This window comes from Hemicordylus capensis, chromosome 2, assembly GCF_027244095.1.
Source record: "Hemicordylus capensis ecotype Gifberg chromosome 2, rHemCap1.1.pri, whole genome shotgun sequence".
NCBI lineage: Eukaryota > Metazoa > Chordata > Lepidosauria > Squamata > Cordylidae > Hemicordylus > Hemicordylus capensis.
Genome location: NC_069658.1, coordinates 50,610,356 through 50,634,259, shown reverse-complemented (window position 1 = coordinate 50,634,259; position 23,904 = coordinate 50,610,356). Strand labels below are relative to the sequence as shown.

Here is a 23,904-nt window from a genome sequence, read left to right as displayed (position 1 = left end):
AGGATGGTCCAAGCTGCTTCAGCTCATGATGGACTTCCCACTCTTGTCTTCTTGTTATTGGATGGAACTGTGGATATTCAGAATTGTAATATAGTATGTTCTTTTTCAGCTGATTTCATGCCAATTTTGGGAACCAACCTAAACCCAGAATTCATTTCTGTGTGTAACAATGCCACATGGGCAATTGGAGAAATTTCTATTCAGATGGGTAAGATTTGCTTGTTTCAGTGCTAGTTTGGGTTTTTATTGTGTAGAATGGTTGTTGTAAATATGTTATACTGTTGTCAGTTGTAAATTCTGACTGTAGATTGCACTAATGTGGCCATTGTGAAAGCATGTGTTGTTTGTTTAAATCATTTTTAATGGACTGTTTGTGTGTTGTCTCTTTCTAGGTATAGAGATGCAGCCTTATATTCCTATGGTCTTGCACCAGCTTGTAGAAATCATTAACAGACCCAACACACCAAAGACTTTGTTAGAAAATACAGGTACCCTAAAACTGAACTGTTTGCAGTGAATGAAGTTGTGTAGATGTCTGTCTGTACACTAGATTATTCAGAATCGTAGAGAAACTACATCAGAATTAAAGTAGTTAAAAGCAACTCTGTTCAGATGTTTTTACATGCCTCAGTCTTATGCTTAATTGTTTGATAAACAATTGTAATCCCTTTTTAAAAATTCAGAGCCATGTAGGAACTGGAGGCTCAATGCAATTTACTAAACCTAGTGAAACACATATTTAAGAGTAACCTAGAATTTGAATTCCTTTTATGTGCAGAATAATTAGATGTGTTTGTTGCACACATAGCTAACTTTCAAAAGTCTGTAACTATAGGTGGCAATAAGATGAAAGCCAACATCCCCCTCCCCCCCCAAAAAAACCATACTGGTTGAACACTACCTATATCTTGCTCACTTATTTAAATTACTTAGTTTATTAAGTAAACTGTGCTCTGAAAAGGAAGCCTGTTAATAATTGCTTATTGGTTGAGGAGTGAAGGAGCCTTTAAAATGGAGTTTGAGGCTTGTCATGCATTTTCAGAAGCGTGTTTAGGTTTTTAAAAAACACCTTCCATGTTTGAGAAAATGCAAATTGTCATCATCTTTAACTATCTGTGTCTGCACTGTAATATGAAATCAAGTACATGGATATAAGCTTATAGTCTCATTTTCTTGTGAAAATATGTAGTTACCAGAATGTCAGTCTAGACAATGGTCTTTTTGCCAATTACTTTATAGGGGGAGGGGGGGTAAACTATGTTCTGTGCATGTTTGCTAAATACCTAATGGAAAATATGTAGCAGTTGGGAAGGTGACCTTTAAGTGAAACTACATCGTGGCTTAGCAAATTTATAGGTATTGTAGTATTCACAGTGGGTTTGCAAACGTATTTTGTGGAACAGTTTTTTAAACCCAAGGAACCTCCTAAGCAATAGCAGGAAGTGAAAGCTATATCTTTCATGTACAGTAATTTTGCATTATCTGTAGTACTTGAATTTTACGCAGTGCCAAAATCAAGAAAAGCCAGATTCCTCATTATTACCTTTTAAAAATAGTTTAAATAAGTACCGGAAAGGTTGCTATTACAAATAAATGTTGAATGTGTTGTACTTCAGGTTTGTTGTGGGATATAATACTGTATTATAATACTTGAAATCTCAATTTACTATCTATAGAACCAGTAATCCTATTTCTTTTAAACATTGTGAAGCTTTTCCTAATTGGCTTCTTATGAATTATTGGTCAAAAAATGCATTCAGTGGGAGTAGCTGCCAAAAGCAGGCAGCATTATGCAAACATCATTGTTAGTTCTCAACCAGTACTTGATTTGTACATGATTTTCATAAACTTCTGTATTGTGGGAATTACAATGGAGTTTATCAAATTTTGGCTCTCAGGCCAAACCCCCCCCCCCCCAAAACATTCAAACTTTAATTACTAATGTTAAATCTTGGTTTGTATACAACTCAATAACTATTCTAAAACACACGTGTTCCCCCTTCTTCTTTTAGCTGCATTGACTTTTTTGTTTAAAAATTACATTTAGCGTGTTGGTATATCCTACACCAAATCTCATAGTGAAAAGAGCATCATCTGCTTTATTGCATGTGTTCATGAGATTGTTCACAAATGCCTGTTTTGGAGTGTTGCATAATGTCTTAAGCATAGGCTTCTCTGCTTCATATGAATCTGCTGGATTTTAGTATTCGTGTAGTTTGCTTCAAATAATCCTTAAACATACCCACACTTTTTCTCCCTTTTCTGAAGAATTACTCTGTGAGTTGAGAGAACACCATTAAAGTGTACACATAACCACTGTCCAAACAACCTCTTCACTCTAAAGACAAGTGCCTGTTACATTCGTCTTATTTTCAAATAAAGCATGTCACTTTTATATTTATGCTAGGTATTAGACTACTGTTGAAATATTAACATTACCAGTTTACATATTAAATAACAGAAATGCAAAGCTGTTTCTATTATTATGAAAAGCTATATGGACTATAAGTTCAGTCTTCTGCCGAGTTTAGCCTTAAATCGTGAAAATAAATTCATTTCTTAAGCACCATGAAATAGGATTTTAATCTTTTTTGTTGGTCTGAAAAAAGTTCCATATCAGCATTTTTAATTCTGTGACGTTTGGACTTTAAAATCAAATTTACCTTTGAAATCTAGTTACCAACTATTATAAAACAAAGAAGCTTAGTAACCATTTACCAAGTATGTCTGAAATACCTTTTGAGTTGATAATTTTTGTTGTAGATTGAACAGTATTGAAATGTTGAATTGAGGTACTTTTTGGATTTAACTTCTAGATTTTGGTGTTCTCTCATTCACTTAATTCCTTTTTCCTTTAAACCCCCCCCCCAATAGTATGCCACATGTTGCTGCCCCTTATTTTAGGGGTGGTAATGAACAGCACTGGTGAAATCTTATGTTTATTATCATACACAGGTTCTGTTGGTTTCTGTTTCTGAGTTATTTGTTGTTTTTTCTTTATTTTTCTCCTTCCCCCCTCATTTGCTCATGTCTTGGTTGGCGTTTGGTGGTGTATAACCGTGATTGCGTTACCTTAGCAATAACAATTGGTCGTCTTGGTTACGTTTGTCCTCAAGAGGTGGCCCCCATGCTACAGCAGTTTATAAGACCCTGGTGTGTATTATTCAATCTTTTTTTTATTCATTTTTCTTCACTTTCTTTCTTTCCTCTCTCTATCTCACTTCTAGATATACTTTTCAGTTGGTTACAAAAATCACTATTCTTAATCATTGCCAACCATGTGACTAATCTTGTCCTATCAGGTTTGTGAGTTTTTTAGCAGTACCGTCATGTATATATTTCATGTTGTGGCTAACAACTAATTGATGCATGGGATAAGATTGTCACATGCTTGATGTGTTAAAGCTTGATTATTAAAAGCATTTAAAATCCACCAGAATGTTACTGTGCATGCAAATAGTGTAAAAGTTAAACACCGCATTACATTATTCCAAACTCATTTGGCAATTTGACTTGCTGTCTGAGATACATGTTCATAGACTTGTAGCAAATAGCTTGCTTGCTGCTGTAAAAAAAGTGAGAGATGTTCTGTTAGTGGTATTTGACTTTATACTCTGGCAGTATATACTGCTTTTAGTAGTGGAAGCTCCTAAATATATTTATATATAATGGTATTTAATGGAATACAGGTCACCTTCAGTATCTGCTTGTGTTAAAGTAGATGAGCATTACAAGAAAGAACTGAAATTAGCTAATCTACAAGATGTATAAGTATCAAATCTGGTTAAATGTAAATACGAGGCATACCGAGAATGTAAGAAATCCTAAGTGTGCTTTACATAGCCATTAGGTTTTTCTGCTGTGACGCTTATTCCATTAAATACTATAATGTAATTTGGAAGCAGAGCGAAATCTAACATTTGATTCTCTGTTCTGTTAGGTGCACCTCTCTCCGAAACATAAGGGACAATGAAGAAAAAGATTCAGCATTCCGAGGAATATGTACCATGATCACTGTCAATCCTAGTGGGGTAGTCCAAGTAAGTCTTGCGTTGATCTTGATAACATCCTAAATAAAAATGGCAAACAAACATTTCTTCCTTTCTTTTGCAAATCGGAATTGGTTTCCGATATATTAGGGGATCCCAGAAGAAGGTGTGTGTGTGTGTGTGTGTGTGTGTGTGTGTGTGTGTGTGTGTATGTCATAAGGTATATATATCTCCACTATAGCACAGCAAAATGTGTTAATCGCATATTGAATACTGCCTAGAGATGTACATATCAGGCAGTATAAAAATATGATAAATAATAAAATAAATATTGGCTTGATCTGAACATAGACTATTTCAGTTCTGTATTTGGAGCATGTAATTTCCAAAATGTGAGATCGTGACTAGATTCTGATAAAATGTGAGGCCATGATTCATTTAGCTGTCTGAACCTGAACCTGCCCACAACTGGTTTGTTGGGGGTTCTTTTTTTTTTTTTACAGCTGATTTGCAAACCAGATTCTTCTGGTTTTGAAGCTGATTTGCAAACCACAGTTTATGCTAACTGCTTTGCTGTTAGGTCTGAATTCACAGATCATTGACAGACCACAATTATAGTCATTGTGGTGCCTCAAGAGGGCTGCTGCTATTCTCTGCCACCAGAGGGCTCCCGCTATGAAGAAAAGAGTGACTTTAGTTCATTGAAAGGAATGAAGCCGAGTCTTGATAAGAGGGGAAACAAAAGTAGACAAGCAGCAGTAAACCATGGTCTGCCCATTATATATTTGGAAGTGCCGGCCCTGGTCTAAATTTTTATGTACAGTCAACCCAAACCATGGTTCCATGTTACATCCAAACCCAACCAGTATATTGATATTGTGCATTATGATATTGTGCAGCTCTGTCCTCAGAACAATGAATAGATTTCAGTAAGACAGGGTTGCAGTCCTGAAAATTGTATGCTTAGAAGTTGGTTACATGGAAACTAGTGGGACTAAATACCAAATGTTTGGGATTGAAGCTTAAACAGGGAACTAGATCACACTGGAGAAAAATACAATCCTCCAAAATATATTACATATATGGGGGTCTGTCTGTCTCTCTTGTCAATATATATGGATCACTTCTGTGCAGAGTCTTCCTTCTCATAAGAACAGCCCTGCTGGATCAGGCCCAAGGCCATCTTGTCCAACATTCTGTTTCACATAGTGGCTTACCAGATGCTGCTGGAAGCCTACGGGCAAGAGTTGAGGGCATGCCCTCCCTCCTGCTGTTACTCCCCTGCAATTGGTTCTCAGAGGCATCCTGCCTTTGAGGCTGGAGGTGGCCTATAGCCCCCCAACTAGTTGCCGTTGATAGACCGCTCCTCCATGAAGTTATCCAAACCCCTCTTAAAGCCATCCAGGTTCTTGGCTGTCACCACATCTTGTGGCAGAGAATTCCACAAGTTAATTATTTTTAATTTAATTTAATTTATTTAACATATTTTTATACCGCCCAAAACTCATGCCTCTGGGTGGTTTATAAAAATTATGTGTTGTGTGAAAAAGTACCTCCGTTTGTTGGTCCTAAATTTCCTGGCAATCAGTTTCATGGGATGACCCCTGATTCTAGTGTTATGGGAGAGGGAGAAGAATTTCTTTCTGTCCACTTCCCCATACCATGCATGATTTTATAGACCTCTATCATATCTCCCCGCAGTCGTCTTTTTTCTAAATTAAATAGCCCCAGCTGTTGTATCTTTGCCTCATAAGAAAGGTGCTCTAGGCCCCTGATCATCTTGGTTGCCCTCTTCTGCACCTTTTCCAGTTCTACAATGTCCTTTTTTAGATGTGGTGACTAGAATTGTACGCAGTACTCCAGATGTGGCTGCACCATTGTTCTGTATAAGGGCACGATACTATTAGCAGTTTTATTTTCAATCCCCTTCCTAATGATTCCTAGCATGGAATTGGCCTTTTTCACAGCTGCCGCACATTGGGTCAACACTTTCAATGAGCTGTCCACCACGACCCCAAGATCCCTCTCAGTCACCGATAGCTCAGATCCCATCAGCTTATACGTGAATTTGGGGTTTTTCCTCCCAATGTGCCTCACTTTACACTTGCCAACACTGAACAGCATTTGCCATTTTGTTGCCTGCTCATCTAGTTTGGAGAGATCCTTTTGGAGCTCCTCACAATCCGTTTTGGATTTCACTATCCGAAAGAGTTTGGTATCATCTGCAAATTTGACCACCTCGCTGCTTACCCCTACTTCTTGGTCATTTATGAATAGATTTAAAAGCACCGGTCCCAGTACAGATCCCTGGGGGACCCCACTCCCTACTTCCCTCCATTGTGAAAACTCTCCATTTATACCTACCCTGTCTTTCAACCAGTTAGCAATCCACACATGTACTTGTCCCCTTATCCCATGACTGCTAAGTTTTCTCAGGAGTTTTTGATGAGGAACCTTATCGAAAGCTTTTTGGAAGTCCAGATATACTATGTCAGCTGGATCACCCTAATCCATACACTTGTTGACACTCTCAAAGAACTCCAAAAGGTTGGTGAGGCAAGATTTACCTTTGCAGAAGCCATGCTAATTCTCTCCCAGCAGGGCCTGTTCTTGTGCTTTACAATTTTATCCTTGAGGATGCTTTCCATCTATTTGCCTGGAATGTAATTTCCCAGATCACGCCTGGATCCCTTTTTGAAAGTCAGTGTTACATTTGCTACTTTCCAGTCCTCTGGTACAGAGCCTGATTGTAGGGATAAGTTATATATTTTAGCAAGGAGGTCGGCAATTTCACATTTGAGTTCTTTGAGGACTCTTGGATGGATGCCATCCAGCCCTGGCAATTTGCTAGTTTTCAGTTTTTCCAGACAGTTTAGAACGTAATCTCTTGTCACTTCTATCTGACTCAGTTCTTTAGCCTCCATCCCTGAAAAGCCTGGTTCAGAAACAGGTATATGCTCAGTATCCTCTGCTGTGAAGACAGACGCAAAGAACTCATTTTGCTTCTCTGCAACCTCCATATCCTCCTTAATAATCCCTTTCACTCCCTCATTATCCATGGGTCCAACTGCCTGCCTGGCAGGTTTCCTGCATCTGATGTGTTTAAAGAAGTTTTTGTTATTCCCCTTGATGCTTTTAGCTAAATGTTCCTCAAACTCTCTTTTTGCCTCCCTTATTGTCACCTTGCATTTCTTTTGCCAGAGTTTGTGTTGCTTTCTGTTCTCATTTGGGCAAGCCTTCCAATTTTGGAAGGAAGTCGTCTTCCCTTTTATGGCTTCCTCATTTGAATTCAGGGAGCAGGTTGCTTATGCAAAGGGGAATGTACATAATTTGCTGCCCATTGAATGGGGTGACTCTTTCTGGCAAGGATACCTGGCATGTTGGAGCTTTACACCTCTAAGAAATTGCCAGTTGTGTTAGCATACACTAGCTGAAGCATTCAATTAAAATGGAATTTAAGTTGGGCTGTTTAACACTGGGTACTTCAAAGGTGTGGTAGGGATTAACTACAACCTATTATTAAATAAATATCAGTAAAGGTGACATGAGCATTAAACATGGAATGCTTTTGGGGGATTGAAAGCAAATAAGATTTCTTTTAAAGGGTGGGGTGTTCCATCTGGGATTTATTCCTAGATTAATAGCTGTGGGTGCTGACTCCTGTTCCTGATCATCGAAAGGGTGAGACACAATAGTATAAGTGAATTCTTCAAATGGTTAAACTGTTGGTCTGTGTGTAAAGAATACAGGAAAAAGAATTTGACATCTTCTAGTAAAAGGCTTGAACAATCTTACTGCTTTTCCAAACATGTTTGAAGGCAAAAATATAAAATTAAATCTAGAATGTAATTACTTGGCTGTTACTTTGCAAAAGTAGCCATTTCTAATGTATGAATTTTGTAAACTTTTACAGGACTTTATATTTTTTTGTGATGCTGTTGCATCATGGATTAGTCCAAAAGATGATCTCCGAGACATGTTCTGTAAGGTAATCATTTATTTTTATCTTTTCTTCCTACTGTAAAAGAATACTAAAATATTTCTATTTTTTCCCCAACAAAAGTATTTTCAAAGCTGTTTGCATAGTAAAGAAAAGATAGTTCCTTGTTACAGAAGGACTCCCTGGGGGTGTGGAGGAGACACTCTCTTTAAAAAAAGATTATTAAGCACTGTTTTTGTGGTAGACAAGCAGAAAACATGCCAGGACTGCTTTTCAAAGTAGCATAAAAGCAGTATGGTGTATTCTGGTGGTATGGAGAATTATCAAGCTGGCTACCTGTAATTAATGGTGAATTTATTATGATGGTTTTCACCTGAGGTGAATGTGTCTGGCGAGAGACAGAGAAACATATTTGTTAGTATGTGTGTACACACACTTCCCACTGAGTGGCTGTATAGAATAAATGTGGGATGCCACTGCAGGCCCCGCCATTCACTGCTCCCTCCACCGCCCACCAACCAGCCAGCCACACTGAGGCCCCCTCTAACCACTGCATGCTTTTGTCCCTTTGTCTACCAACCATATCGTGACATCATTGCCCGGCACCTGAGATGGGATCACACCCGTGTGACATCATTTTACCATGCTAGCTTGCAAAAAGGGAAAGTAGGTGGCTGATGGCAGTGGTTAGTGGTCGCCATGGAGCAGGTGGCAGGTATACTGGTGGCAGAGGCTGTGAATGGGACAGGCCTAGTGATTGAGGCTGGTGAGTGGTTGGGTCAGTGGCAGCAGAGATGGAGGCTTGGCGGGGGCAGGAAAGACACCACTGCAAAAAAAGAACACAGGCCCCTTAAGTTACATGGACCCCCCCACACACACACACACTGTATCTACTCCCTTGTTACATGAAATGGAAAGGCTATGTGCAAAGAGAGATTGATATACCCAGGAAGAGAGGGAGAGTCCTTTTGTCTGCCTTCTTCCAAACAACGGGGGCTTCATTTGCTTTTGTTTATATGATTGTTCAGTACTTTCAGATCTGGATCGTGATCCGTTGAGCCCATAAGTGAATGGGTTCTGCGCCTGCGCAGGCACCTCTCGGGCCGACTAGGTAGCTCATCGCGACGCCCAACCGCCCTTTTGCACGTGCTCCTGCATTCCATCTATATAGAGCGGTTGGGCGTCTTCCGTTAGTTTCTGTTTGACCGCCACAGCGTTCAGACCTCGTTTGGGCTCCTCGGTAGACAGAGATTGCGAACTGTACTTGAACTGCTTGAATTTTGGTATTGAATTTTGGACAAGTTAAACGGAATTGGATACTTGCTTGACGGACTAGTTTTGACGACAGATTGGACTGATTTATCTGGCTTTACCTGGACTGTTGTTGGATCTTGCTAACTGCTTCACGGACTGTGTTGACGAAAGATCGGACGGAGTTATTCATTGTTTCTTGACCTGGACTGTTATACAGAAAATGGAGAATAAAACTACTTTTAAGCGTTGTGTGAAGTGTCGGGCAAAGTTGCCATCCACTGACCATCATGATGCGTGCTTGTTGTGTCTCGGTGAGGAGTACAACACGGCAGCTTGTAAGATTTGCTGTGCTTTCTCGAAACAAACGAGAACGAACCGGGCATTGCGCCTTAGAGCCACGCTTTATGAGGATGCACTCCACCCGCCAACCCCTCGCCCTATGGCTCAGTCAACATCGACATTGGCTCCGGCATCGGGGGCAGGGAGTCACGGAGCTGTCTCTGCACAGTCTAAAACTGTGCCTGATAAAGCTTTCAAGAGACCTTTGGAAGTCTCTTCGAAGGAGCACGAGCGCAAGGAGAAGAGGCTTCGTCGAGAGGAAAGCATCGGGGACTCTGCGGACAAGAGTGAGAAAACTGGGCATAGGCTTAAAACTCCGTCGCCTTCCTCGGTGCAGGGGTCGGAGGGTGAATGGAATACGGAGCATCGCACTTCGAGCCCAGTCTCGACACCGAGACCCTCGACGTCGAGAACAGAACGCACAAGGGATTCATCGGTGCCGTCGCCCTCGACACTGAAGCCCTCGACATCGAGGGGAGAGCGCACCAGGGACGCTTCGCTGTCGAAGCCCTACTCGACATCGAAGGCGAACGGCAGCCGTGACTCGTCGGCACCGAGAGAGACCGTACACCGTCTCTCTCTCTCGCCTGCACATACTCCTCAGCAGTCTCCCTCTACTCCACGGAACCCGGGAAGCCAGCGCTCCGATAGAAGTGCGACCTCGGCACTCAGGAGCCTAATGGCATCAGGGCCAAATACCCCTGCAGAATCTACATTCCAGGGGTTTGTGAGTGCGGGTTTAGATGAAGAAGAGGAAGAAGGGGAAGAGGAAGTGGGGCCAGAGCCGTGTCTCCCCCATCCAAAGACTCTATCACTTTCCCCAAGAATGGCAACCGAAAATTTAATCCAGTCACCCTTGGCTGTAGTGCCACCGTTGCCTGGTTATATGGATGACAGTATACACCACCCCGCTACTCAACCATCGCATACGTGTGGGTTCAGGCACACTCTCCCACACGATTATGCGGAATACTTAAGGTGGAAGGCGCAGCAACCCGACCCACAACAACCTCGGGAAGAGAGCCATCCCCAGTCTACAGCACTTGTGGCCACTGCCCTCAAGGAGAAACCTAGTGGAAAGCGGAAGAGAAAGAGTACTCCACCACCACCAAGCCCATCGTCCAGAGAGTCTTCTCCTGTGTCAGTACATCAGGACTATGATTCTGAGGGGACAGATTTGGATCAAGGCAGTGGACAGACAGAGCTTCCTTCCGAAGTACCACCTCGCCTTTCACGATCCCCAACTGAAGAACTTAAGGCATATCATGTGATGATTAGAGAGATGGCAGAGGCCTTAGGGTTAAACCTGCAACTGCCAGATACTGAATCCACTGACCCGGTTTATAACATGATGTTTCAGTCCAAGGCTTCACATTCTGTATCTTTGCCCATGATACCGGCTATAGTGAAGGCAGCAAAGTCAGCATGGGAGGCAGTGCACTCGGTAAATCCGACCTCAAAGCGCATTGAGAACTTATATCGGATATGTGATGGAGAGGACACTTACCTGCTGCAACACCCGGATCCTAACTCCATTGTGGTGGATTGCGCATCTACCTCAAAGGTTGGCCGCCGACACACAACTCCTGGAGACAAAGAAGGCAGGAAAATTGATGTGTTAGGCCGTAGGTTGTATGCAACTTCAAGTCTAGCTATTAGAATTGCAAACTACGCAGCGTGCATGGATAGGTACACTCACCTCCTATGGGACATCTTGCTCCATGATTCAACCTCCATGTCCCCGGAGGAGCTGCAGATTAAGCTTCATGAGGTGTACGAGAGGACGACTGCAGTGACAAAACAACAGCTTAGTACTTTCAAACACTTAGCTGAAACTGAGTCCAGGGCCATGGTGACTGCAGTCACCATGCGATGCTATGCCTGGCTACGTGCAACATCTCTCCAGCCAGACATGAAAGACCGTTTTGAGAATCTGGCTTTTGATGGGAAAGGTCTTTTCCATGAGAGTACGGACACTACCATGGAAACGTTGGAAAAATCTAAGTTTACGGTGAAAACTTTCATGGTGTCTACCTCAACATCTGGCTCCCGAGCATACAATTCTAACAGACAGAGGCCATATCGTTAGCAGTATAGGGGGGGCTTCAGAAGACAGAACAAACCCTACCAACGATCAAGAGGCTTCAGAAACAACAACAACAACAACGGCAGCAATAGAAACAAGAACCAAAGTAATCGTAACAACAAGGAGGCTGCAAAGCAGTCTTTTTGATTACACTGTCAGCCCACTGCACTTAAATACAATTGCCAGGACCACTACCATCGGCCCTGTAGTTGTCAGCTCAAACATCAGACTGGCAAGCCATGCTGTAGCATGGCACAACATAACATCAGACCAGTGGGTTCTGAGGATTGTGGAGACGGGTTATGCAATCGAGTTCACCACTCTGCCCCCGTTCTCAGGCCTACGTTTCACGAGATCAACACCAGTGTTGGAAGAGGAGGTAAAGGTGTTATTAGAAAAGAGAGCAATTGTGACAGTGCAGTGGGCGATGAGGTTGTCCGGATTCTACTCCCGCTATTTTCAAATACCCAAGCGGGATGGTGGGATTCGGGCAATCATGGATTTGAGAGACCTCAACAACTTTGTTTGGACCCGGAAGTTCAAAATGACGATGTTGCAGGAGATTCTACCTTTCCTGGAGCAGGAAGAGTGGGCGGCAACGTTAGATTTGAAAGACGCTTACTTCCATGTGGGCATCCAGGAAAATCACCAAAAATATCTTCGTTTTACGGTGGGGGAAGCGATTTACCAGTATGCTGTCCTCCCTTTCGGTCTATCAACAGCTCCGAGGGTCTTTACCAAGGTGGTGGCAGTGATAGTTGCTTACCTTCGCACTCAGGGCCTAGTGGTCTACCCATATTTGGACGACTGGCTCCTGGTGAGCAAGGACAGAATGCTGTTGGAGACTCAGATACGAATGATGCTACATCTTCTCCTGGAATTGGGTGTCAATGTCAACTGGAAAAAGTCAAACTTAACCCCAAGAAAAAGGCTCAATTTCATAGGAGCCATCCTCGATTTGGAGCAACGAAGAACATTCTTGCCAAGGGAGAGATGCAGTCAGATCATCGCGTTGGCAACGCAGTTCCACAACAAACCAGAACAGAGAGCAAGAGGGATCCAAAGGCTGTTAGGCCTGATGGCCTCTTGCAACACAACTGTTCGTTATACGAGACTACGGATGAGACCCCTTCAACAGTGGTTTTTGGACCACTTCCGTCTCAACGTAGACAGCCAGAACATGCTGTTGCACCTTCTCAGGGGTGTACAAACTTCCCTGCAGTGGTGGATGACAGCGGAAAATCTCTTACAGGGAGTGCCGTTCAGACCTCTACTTCCAAAAGCGTGGATCACAACGGATGCGTCCCTACAAGGGTGGGGTGCACATTGCGGCCCAGATTACATCCAAGGTCAATGGACGCCTCGGCAGGCAGGATTCCATATCAACTACCTGGAGCTACTGGCTGCTTTTTTGGCGTTAAGGGCCTTTGAACCACAGCTAAGGAGTGCTGTGGTACAGATCCAGATGGACAATACTACAGCTATAGCTTATCTGAACAGACAAGGAGGGACGGTTTCTCCAACACTTTGCACCTTGTCGATAAAGTTGTGGGACTGGTGCATCAGGCATGCCATATATCCAATGGCAATTCACATCAGAGGGGTAGACAACCAGCTAGCGGATGCTCTCAGCCGGAGCACTCTGACCAATCAGAGGCACAAATGGGAGGTCAAGAGAGACTATATCAGACAGATTTTCGATCACTGGGGCACCCCTACGGTGGATGTATTTGCTACGGAGGGGAACAGAAAATGCAAGAGATATTGTTCTCGTGCGGGAATAGGTGTGGGGTCTCTGGGAGACGCATTTCAATACGAGTGGAGCAAGGGGCTCCTTTACCTGTTCCCGCTGGTGCCTCTCCTCAATCGGGTGTTGGCACAGATCCTAAGTTTCGAGGCAGATTGCATACTGGTGGCCCCTTGGTGGCCACGTCAGGCGTGGTTTGCCCTGCTGCTTCGCCTGTGCAGGGGGAAACATTACCGTCTACCAGTGACGTCAGATCTCCTGCAAATGGCAGGGGGCAGGGTACTACACCCAGAAATCGAGACGCTAAAGCTAACAGCGTGGAGAATAAACTTCTAAGAAGGATTCTATTAAATAGTAGACGTAAGTCTACTAGGTGTAGCTACTTCTGTAAGTGGAAACGATTTAGAGCGTTTGCAAAGGCAAGTGGATTAAAAGCATAGAGGGCGTCAGTACGCCAGGTGTTGCTTTATTTAACTAGTCTAAAGCTAAAGGGCCTAGCAAATGTATCATTGAAAGTACATCTAGCAGCTCTATCCTCGAGACTCCCAGGATGGGATGGGAAGTCAGTGTTTACTCATCCGGAGTGTAAGAGGTTCATGAAAGGACTGAATAATCTATATCCTCCACTGAAAAGACCTTTGGAACAGTGGAGTCTATCTTTGGTACTTTCTGCGTTGACAGAAAAGCCCTTTGAACCGCTTCATGAGGCTAGTTTGCGGATGTTAACGCTTAAGACTGCATTCTTAATTGCAATAACCACAGCAAAGAGGGTAGGGGAACTGTCAGCTCTAAGAGCAGACAAACCCTACACCCAATTCTACCTGCATAAGGTAGTGATGAGGCTAGACCCTAACTTTCATCCAAAAGTGGTCACAGAGTTCCATCTGAATCAAGAAATAGTCTTGCCAACCTTTTTAAAAGATCCTCAGTCTCCTTTGGAGAAGGCACTGCACGCTCTGGACGTGCGTCGAACTTTGCTGTATTACTTGAAAGGGACTAAGGAGTATAGAAAGACAAATAAATTGTTTGTGGCCTATAAGGGCAGGAACAGAGGGATGTCGGTGTCTCGACAGCGTATTGCCCATTGGTTGGTAGAACTAATCTTGTTAGCTTATAGGCTGCAAGATGTAGCGCCACCAAAAACTATAAAGGCTCATTCTACTAGAGCCTACTCAACTTCAGCTGCTCATCTATCAGGAATTAAGATGGATGACATCTGCGTGGCTGCAACGTGGTCGTCACAGCAGCCGTTTATAAGACATTATGCAGTGGACCTGCGCATGGCGCGCCAGGCTGAATATGGGCGAAGTGTTTTAAAGAGGGTGTTGCTTTAGAGGGCATTCTTCTGCACCCACCACCAAGGAGGGTCAGCTAACTAATCACCCATTCACTTATGGGCTCAACGGATCACGATCCAGATAAACAGGTTGCTTACCTGTAACAGGTGATCTGGTAGTGATCCGTTGAGTCCATAAGACCCGCCCAGAAGCTGTCCCCACTGCAGAAGTATGAACATCAATTGGCAGATTGCATATACGAAGCGGTCTGCACAGAAAACTAACGGAAGACGCCCAACCGCTCTATATATATGTAATGCAGGAGCACGTGCAAAAGGGCGGTTGGGCGTCGCGAGGAGCTACCTAGTCGGCCCGAGAGGTGCCTGCGCAGGCGCAGAACCCATTCACTTATGGACTCAACGGATCACTACCAGATCACCTGTTACAGGTAAGCAACCTGTTTTGCTTTATAAATTTAAACAAAAAAAACCCCAGCTACATTGGTGGGCGACCTACACATTTTCACTGATATGCCTGAAATTGAGTCACTTTCTTAGATGAAGACATTTTAACTTTCTGCTCATTTTCAGATCCTTCATGGATTTAAAAATCAAGTTGGAGATGAAAATTGGAGGCGTTTCTCTGACCAGTTTCCTGTTCCCTTAAAAGAGCGCCTTGCAGCTTACTATGGAGTTTAACCTCATGTGTACAAGCTATAGTACCATAATTAGGGGTAAGCAACCTTAACTGTCAAATCCCCTCACCCTCTCTTTCTTTTGTGTAGGCTAGGAATAATTCCAAATAGAAGTTGTGTGTGTGTGTGTGGTTTTTTTCTATAAATTGGAATGTTAGCATCCCCCCCCCCATTGTGTTCCTAGATCTATCTACTTCATAAAAGCTGTTGGGACAGCAATATTCAGTTCCTTTGATTTTTTGATTTTTTTTTAAACTTGTGAAACCATGCCACAGAGGCCATGGTGGCCTAAATCAGTCTCTTCCTTTTAAAGTCAAAGCATAATCAATAGTCTCCTTAGCTTTTCCTATACAGGGCTAATGGTTCTTCTAAGTGGAGTTTACTCTCTCCTTCATGACCAAGAGGGAACAGATTTGGGGCTTTTGTGCTCATGACATTGGCAAATTTTTCTTGCCAGGCAGTTAGTTGACAAGAGTTGACTTAGTGAGAGAGAGAGAGAATATTGAATTTTAAAAGCTTGGTTTCTGAATTCTAAATCTATACAATGTTTTGGTTTTTGCAGGTCCTTCAGCCTGGAAGACTGGGAGGGAGCCTCTGTACCCAGGGAAAAAAAATGTTACCCTTTACTGGGGGGAAGGGTAAACCAGTAGGGAATACAGTACAATCCTAAGCCTACTGGGAGGGGCGGGAGGGAGGTGTTGCCGTCACTGTATTAAGCCGATGTTGGGAAATGTTTTAACATCTGGAGCTTTTGTGGGTGGAAATCTGTCTCCTGTTACAACTCTGCACTGGATGTGAAGAAGCGCAAAAAAAGAGAAAATCACAAAACAGCACATTCTGCAATATTATGGGGAACTGTTCCAAAATTAAAAATATAGAATTGAACCATAGGGGTATGTAAAGAGGAAATATATGGTGTTCACACGATAAAGGAAACCGAAGAGTGGGGATTGCAGGCAATAAAAGGTGTCGTAATAAGGGGTTTCTGCATAGTTTCATCTTGATGAGATTCCTAGATTGCATGTTAATGAAGAACTAAACAAATGAAGTTAGTACAGATACAGTGAAGCTTGCTGCCTGTACTAGGAGTAAGCAGTTGCAGTGTACAAATTTAAGTAACCCCATAATAAAGTAATAAAGGTTAACTTGAACAAAATGAAGCAACCTGCAAGATGCCAAATGAGTCACTCCTTTTCATTTTTTTGGGTGGGGGGAGGGACATTTCAGAAGAAAGGTGAATCTTTTAATTTTACATTGAAACTTTAAAGGTAGTGGATATGATTTGATGGTTGTATTTCATTAGATTTATTTTCTAGAGTAAGGCATAATTCTTAATGTGCGGTATAAGGTTCAGGCATGCATTTTGGATCATAGTGATCAAGTGTATTTTTAGTGGGAAAGTAGCATGCTTGCATCAGAGAGAGAGAGTGGTATACATTTACTTTTGTTGCGCCAGTTTTGTGTTGCAGTTTACCAATTCAGTATAGCCCTGCATTTAAAATTCCTTTTAAGATTCTGTGGATTTTATTTTTATTAAGAATATAGGTATAAAATACAGTAGTTACAATTAGGCCTTTAAATATCTTTTTAGGAACTGTTAGGAATAAGATTGATATTGTATTGTGTAACCTGCACAACGTGGAAAGCTGATATAGCTGTGCAAAGTATTGCCTCTGTGCTGTCAGTGTGATGTGCTTTCTGCATGGTTATACTACTAGTGATTTTTATCAAAACTTCTAAAAATGAGTTAAATGGTAAGACCAGTTAAAGGCTACATAAATGTTAGTTGGCACGTAAAAACAATTGTAGAAAATTGATGACATGATTGCTACATTTCAGTGTTTATTCCCACCCAACATATTATCTTCTAGAATTCTTTTTTTCTTCTTCCCCACAAAGCATGATCTTAAGAAATGCATAAGTTAATGGATGTAAAGCAGGGTATCTACACTGTATCGGCGCATGTTGGTGGCCCTTTGTGTTCTAAGAGAGTGCACAAGGGTGCAAGTTAAAAGCTACAGAGTGAAAGTTGGTTTGGATCCTCTTCATTTCATTTGTTTAGCTTTTCTGTTCCCCCCTCCCCTCTACTCACTTGTATTCCTGTGAATAAATCCTTGTTAAGTTAACCCTTTACTTTTCTTTCCATGTGTATTTTCTTATGTACTGTGAATGTGAAAACCTAACTGGTACACTTGATCTTGTGTTACTATAAAAGTGGAAGTTGTGATTAATTTAGATTGCCTAAAGAGTATCCCATGATGATAAAGGAAAATGGAGAGAAAATAACTCTGCTGGTCAGAGGTGAAGCCACACCTTTCCATTTTCCCTTAAGTGCTGCAAAATTAATCTGTGCAAAAAAAAGAAAGAAAGAAAAAAAGCCATAACAGCCGCCTTATATTTTAGCTTCTCATCTTTGCATTGCAAAAAACAAATACTGGATAACAATTTTTGTAAGGACTGACTTTGCATGATTTGATTCCTTTTTAAGGTTGTTGAATGATTTAGTCATTGCACTAAAGTTCAAGCTTGTGTGAGTGTGAATTTATGAAATCTGACTTTTAATTTTTTGTTTAATGCATGGGAGCATGCACAAATCTTATACATTCCTATTTTTTCACTTTGCAAATTTGAGTGGGTTAAACATGCTAGAAAATGACATGTCCTATATAATTTCAACAGATTGAAATTAATGCTTCTATACAATGAATTCCACTGGAACAAAACTGCATGTAGTGATCCACCTTCAAATTAACATGCTGTGTCAGAAGCCATAACCTTTTCTTTTTTTTGGAGGGGGGGAGGGCTAAAAACGTATAGTTGCAGCTATTTACATCAAAGAAATGGATATAAATTCCCAAGAAGTAAATCCCAAAATTAGTGAGGGTGGAACTTGCCTTAGACAAGGGTTTATGTTAATTTCTCTGTAATAAGAGTTTAAGTCCAGGTTTTCTATGTGGAGTTCTTCAAAAGATAAAGCCTTTTATTTGTTTTGGCTCTTGTGAAGTTGAACTATTAAGTTAAGTTGCAAGTAATGTTAAATATTAGCACACAATAGCCACTTGCTATATATATAATTTTATTATATAGGTTAGAGGGATGTGACTGTTCTACTGTGACTTAAGCTGATCAGGCAGGAAAGTAATGAACAAGAAAGCAATATTACAGTTAAGATGATAATACTTGTTAATAAGTTCATGCTTCATAGCAGACAAAACCATATTCATACAGTTTAAAATATAGTACTTGCAGAAACCACTTGGGTTAGAAGTTGAGGCAAGGAGAGCTATGATACAACACTAACAGTTGTAAACAAAGTATATTGCATCATGGGATATATAAAGCATCTTAATTCTTTTCGTGTAGTCTTGACAGTTTTTGAATGTTGATTGAATGTTGATACTGGTAGAATTGTGAGTTTGTCTTTGTTACATTCCAGTGTTCTCTGCCTCTTGGCATGCTATAAGCACGGCTTACTAAATCTGCTCCTTACACAGTGAAAAAGTGCTTAGTGTGCTAAACTACAGAAATAGCCGCTGCTAAGTGATGTAGATTTTCTACTTGAATATTTTTGTTGTAGGAACCTCAGGAGGTTGGTGTTTACTGTTTTTATAAATGCCTTTGTTTTCATGTCCAAGGCCCCTTGCTTTTGAAGGATTCTAACAGTGAACAAAGCTGCTGATCAACCTAAGTTGGTAACAGAAAGTGTATTTTAAAACATTTTGAATGCATCTCTTTTGCAGTTAAACTTGTCTAATACAGTAGGGTTTTTTTAGTAGCACAGTTTTTGACTATTAAGGAAAAAGTCTCCTTTACAGTCTTTAATTTCTTTACATGTAAGAAGAATGAATAAATTTTGTAAGTTTTTTAGCTTGATTTATTTTCTAAATTGTTGTGCAGACATCCGTTGCTATAAGATCTAGATTCTAATGCTTTGCACCCTGATGCTTAAACATGTTTACTTGGAAGTAAGTTGTGTCCATTTCAGGGGACCTGCTTCCAAGTAAGCAAGCTGAGGCTTGCAGCCTTGGTGTCTTGCCACCTAGAGGGTGCCATAGTGGCAGTATGCATAGAATAATGTGTTTAAAATACATAGTCAATAGGATTTTTTAAAAAAAACATAAAGTAATTTTAGTTTTGTAATAAACACTATTGATACACTGTGATAACTCTGAATTTTTCTTTAGCATTGGCATGAAATACTTAAGCTACATAAATACTGTGTAATTAGATTTATACTACTTGTAAGAGGATTTCCAAAGTTGAAACGTCTGTTGCTATTTGGATTAAAAAAAATATTCATACTAGTTTTATCTCAGGTAAATACTCTTGTACCCTTTCTGTTCAGATAGAGGCTTCTAATATGTCTTAAGTGTACCAGTTTGTCTTTCATATAGGAACTGCCTAATGTCTTAAACTCTCATATCTAAATTAACTTACTGTGGGACAGCAATGACTTTGCTTCAAAATAAGTCACCTATTTTATTCATATTGAATGTATTAACAAAAATGTATAAACATTCTTCTTAAGAGAAGAATGCATTTGTGCATAATAGCACCTAAAATTACCATAAAGAGTGCTTTATATTGTGCAGTACAAAGTTTTTTGTTCTTGATTTTAAAAAAACAATTATGACTCAGCGTAAATACTTCTGATATATTTTCATGTAGAAATGCCTAGACTTTTTAGGGTAGTATATGTAGAGCCTAAATTCTTAATGTAGTCTTAGGCAGTTAACTTTAATGGAGATCAGACACTCTGTTGCTGTAAGCTACTGAATACCATACAGTAATATCATCAGATACTGTTGATTTTTGCATATGAATTTCAGTGTACTGTGTATGCATTGGGCTGTCTGAGATTCTTAATCTTGAGACGGAAAGATAAAAAATTCTATACATTTTAATGCAGTTCTGCTGCACTCAAATTTCAGATACTCTGCTGTTCAAAAAGATGTCATTGCCAGACCTCACTCTCTTTTGTATTTGTCAGAGCAAATTGGTGATGAGCTGCCCTGATTGAAACTTTAGTTAAGTCATACATTGTAGATTTTCATCAGTAAGAGACTGAGCTAATACAATGCACGATACTAGATCTGTGTTCATGACAGGCAAATCTTATTAAAGTAAACCTTCACACACACACTTTGTGTGTGTGTTTTGCTGGACAGTCTCCCCACCCCCATGTCAGTTCACGTAAGGATGGAGTTCTCTTCCGAGCGTGCAGCAAAACTAGAATCTCCAAGAAAATTTTTTAAGGGCACTTGATTTTGTTTTCCAAAACTATAAAAGCACTCTCTTTCTACTCCCCATCCCCCAAATATATAATCAAGAGTTCTTCTCCCCATTAACCCTTATCTGTCCTAAAATTAACTGTTAGAGTTGGATGCACTAACAATAGCTGAAGTAGCAAACTGGCCAGATCTTTCTGCTGACAACTTAGGTTGTATGAGTTTTGCCTGAAAGCTTTAAATTGGATGTGTTTTCTGTACATGTTAGAATATTCCCTTCGAACATATCCTTCTGCAACCTCTCAAGCTGTGTTAAATTGATTTTTCTTGTCTGCCTCTGCTAACACAACTTCATTTTAAATAGAATGTGGTTTTGATTTTTGATAAGCTGCTGAATTCTAACGAGTTTTTTGGGGCCACCAAATATTTTGGATCATGCAGAGAATATATATTGTAATGTAGTAATTTTGTATTTACATTTGTATGATGTGACAATAGATGTGAATGTTAATCACTGCTTGACTATGTTAATAAAATTTTGTTTAAATATAGTCACTGCACTTTGGTTCTTAATACAGAAGGACTTCATTCAGGGACTATGGTTTGCTTTTTGACTGAATTACACACTTATGTAGCTTTGAGTTCCTTTTTGAAGAACGTTTTTGGGTGTGAAATGAATATAACCACCATAAGAAAAATATTTACATTTAATTCTTATGTTAACAGCTGAAATCTTATTCACATTTCTTCAGGGTGCTTTGCATTATTATTATTTCCCCCCCAGCAGCAAATTGATGGAAATCAACTATATAGGAAGCTGCTTTAAACAGAGTCAGACCTTTGATGATCTACCTCAGCTTTCTCGACACTGATTGGCAGCAACTCTCTAGGGCTTCAGACAGGTCTCTCGCAACTCTGCCTGCTAGGGATTAAACCTGGGACCGTCTGCATGCTAAGCAGGTGCTCTATCACAGAGCTACAGTCCTTCCCCAATCAGATCTGGAAATGTGGGCCACTTAGATAAGTTAATACATAATCCAACTTCAGATTCTTGCCCTAGAACAAGAACGTATTCAGCCAATGTAAAACAGAAAGCTAACAATGAAATTACACTTTGGCACTGAATAATTTATACTGTATGTCTCAGAGAGAGAGAGAACACTCTTGCCATGACTTGAGATGTTCAGTGCCAGGAAAGCGGCTCAGATAGCTGAAAAGCTGAACTTTGTAAACCACTTTGGGTTCTTCTGTCAAGGCAGAAAGGCAATATTAAAATGTAGTTAGTTAATAAATAAGTAATTCTTATTTATTTGCACTGGTCCCAGTATACACATGTGGACAAATTTGTTGGTACCCTTACAGCTCACTGAAAAAGTGTTTTATGCATCCTGAAAAGCGATTAAATGAAAAGCAATTGTCCCATGTATACCTTTGATATGTCATCGAGTAAAGCAAAGCAAGTGTGAAAAGAAATAACGTATTGCTTATTCTACAAAGATATTCAAAAGTGGCCTGGACACATTTGTTGGTACCCCTAGAAAAGATAAAAAATAATTGGATTAGAGTGATGTTTCAAATTAGCTGTTTTCTTTCATTAGTATCACACATGTCTCCAATCGTGCAATCAGTCATTCAGCCTATTTAAATGGAGAAAAGTAGTCACTCTGCTGTTTGGTATCATCGTGTGTCCCACAATGAACATAGGCCAGAGAAAGCAAAGGAGAGAGTTGTCTGAGGAGATCAGAAAGAAAATTATAGACAAGCATGTTAAAGGCATAGGCTATAAAACCATCTCCGAGTAGTTTGGTGTTCCTGTTTGTTACAACAGCTGCAAATATGATTAAGAAGTTCAAGGTCCATGGGGCTGTAGCCAACCTCCCTGGACACGGCCACAAGAGGAAAATCGACCCCAGAATGGGCAGAAGGATAGTGAGGATGGTAGACAAAAAGCCAAGGGACAACAAGAGATACAAGCTGAACTCCAAGGTTCATCAGTGTCTGATCACACCATCTGATCACTTTTTGAGTGACAGAGGGCTCGATGGAAGAAGACCCAGGAGGACTCCACTTTTGAAAGAAAAACATTAAAAAGCCAGACTGGAATTTGCTCAAATGCATATTGACAAGCCACAATGCTTCTGGGAGAAGGTCATTTAGGCAAAACTGGAGCTTTTTAGTAAGTCACATCAGCTCTATGTCCACAGATGAAAAAATGAAGCTTTCCAAGAAAAGAACACCATACCTACTGTGAAACACAGAGGAGGCTCGGTTGTGTTTTGAGGCTGCTTTGCTGCGTCTGGTACAGGGTGCCTTGAGTCTGTGCAGGGAACAATGAAATCTCAAGACTATTAAGACATTCTGAAGTGAAACGTACTGCCCAGTGTTGGAAAGCTCTGTTTCCGTCACAGGTCATGGATCCTCCAACAGGATAATGACCCAAAACACACAGCTAAAAGCATCCAAGAATGGCTAAGGACAAAACATTGGACTATACTGAAGTGGCCTTCTACAGTATGAGCCCTGATTTGAATCCTATCAAACATCTATGAAAAGAACTGAAACATGCAGTCTGGAGAAGGCACCCTTCAAACCTGACACAGCAGGAGCAGTTTGCTCAGGAAGAATGGGCCAAACTACCTGTTGACAGGTGCAGAAGGCTCATTGAGAGCTACAGGAATCGCTTGTTTGCCGTGATTGCCTCTAAAGGTTGTGCAAAAAAATATTAGGTGAAGGGTCCCATCATTTTTGTCCATGCCATTTTCATTTGTGTTATTATTTGAAATATTCTGTTGCATCAAAACTCTAAAGCAAAGTCTAAAAGCATTTTTTTGTTAAATGTGGAATAAATAATGATGGGTGCCAATTACTTTTGTCAGTTTCAAGTTATTTCAGAGACAATTGTGGGTTCTTTTTTCATGGAGGTCTACCAACACATTTGTCCACGTGTGCAGGTACAGTATTGTAGCGCGGATTGTGAAGAGGCTGCTTGGTTTGAGAGACAGTCTGCCACTTTTGTTTTTTCTTTTTAACAGAATAGACGAGATTTCTCAGAGGCTGGAAAGGTTTGCAAAATAGTGTAGTAGTGTTCACTGGATGGTGAAACATTGCTAGCATTTGCTGCAGCTTTCATTCTTTTTCAAAGCCTATATGTATGTTTTTCTTCGTGGTCTCTGTGCCTCACACATGGGTTTCCACCTGCACAGAGCCACCATCCGGATACTTGTAGAGCTTTACCATATTAGGAAAAGAGAGTGGGAAACCCACTATCCTGCTATCCGACAGTCTACCACACTCGCTCAGTCTTTCGTCGGCTGCTACACCTCCGGCTATCTTCTCCACCTTTGCCACAC

At 40.9% G+C, this 23,904-nt stretch overlaps 1 protein-coding gene across 3 annotated transcripts in view; it reads left to right on the top strand.

Moving 5' to 3' along the window:
- TNPO1 (transportin 1) overlaps nt 1-21,105 on the top strand; it is a 113,717-nt gene extending 92,612 nt beyond the window's left edge. The window contains exons 19-25 of one of the 3 annotated variants that reach the window (XM_053297566.1): nt 110-208; nt 393-488; nt 3,078-3,153; nt 3,941-4,040; nt 7,903-7,977; nt 15,223-15,365; nt 15,889-21,105. In XM_053297566.1, coding sequence (XP_053153541.1) covers nt 110-208; nt 393-488; nt 3,078-3,153; nt 3,941-4,040; nt 7,903-7,977; nt 15,223-15,330 — 554 coding nt within the window. In that variant the 3' untranslated portion in view covers nt 15,331-15,365; nt 15,889-21,105. Of the gene's footprint in view, nt 1-109; nt 209-392; nt 489-3,077; nt 3,154-3,227; nt 3,303-3,940; nt 4,041-7,902; nt 7,978-15,222; nt 15,366-15,888 lie in introns of those variants that run through there. The other 2 variants (XR_008316509.1, XR_008316510.1) reach the window with 2 other exon arrangements.
- The last annotated feature ends 2,799 nt before the right edge of the window (nt 21,106-23,904 follow it).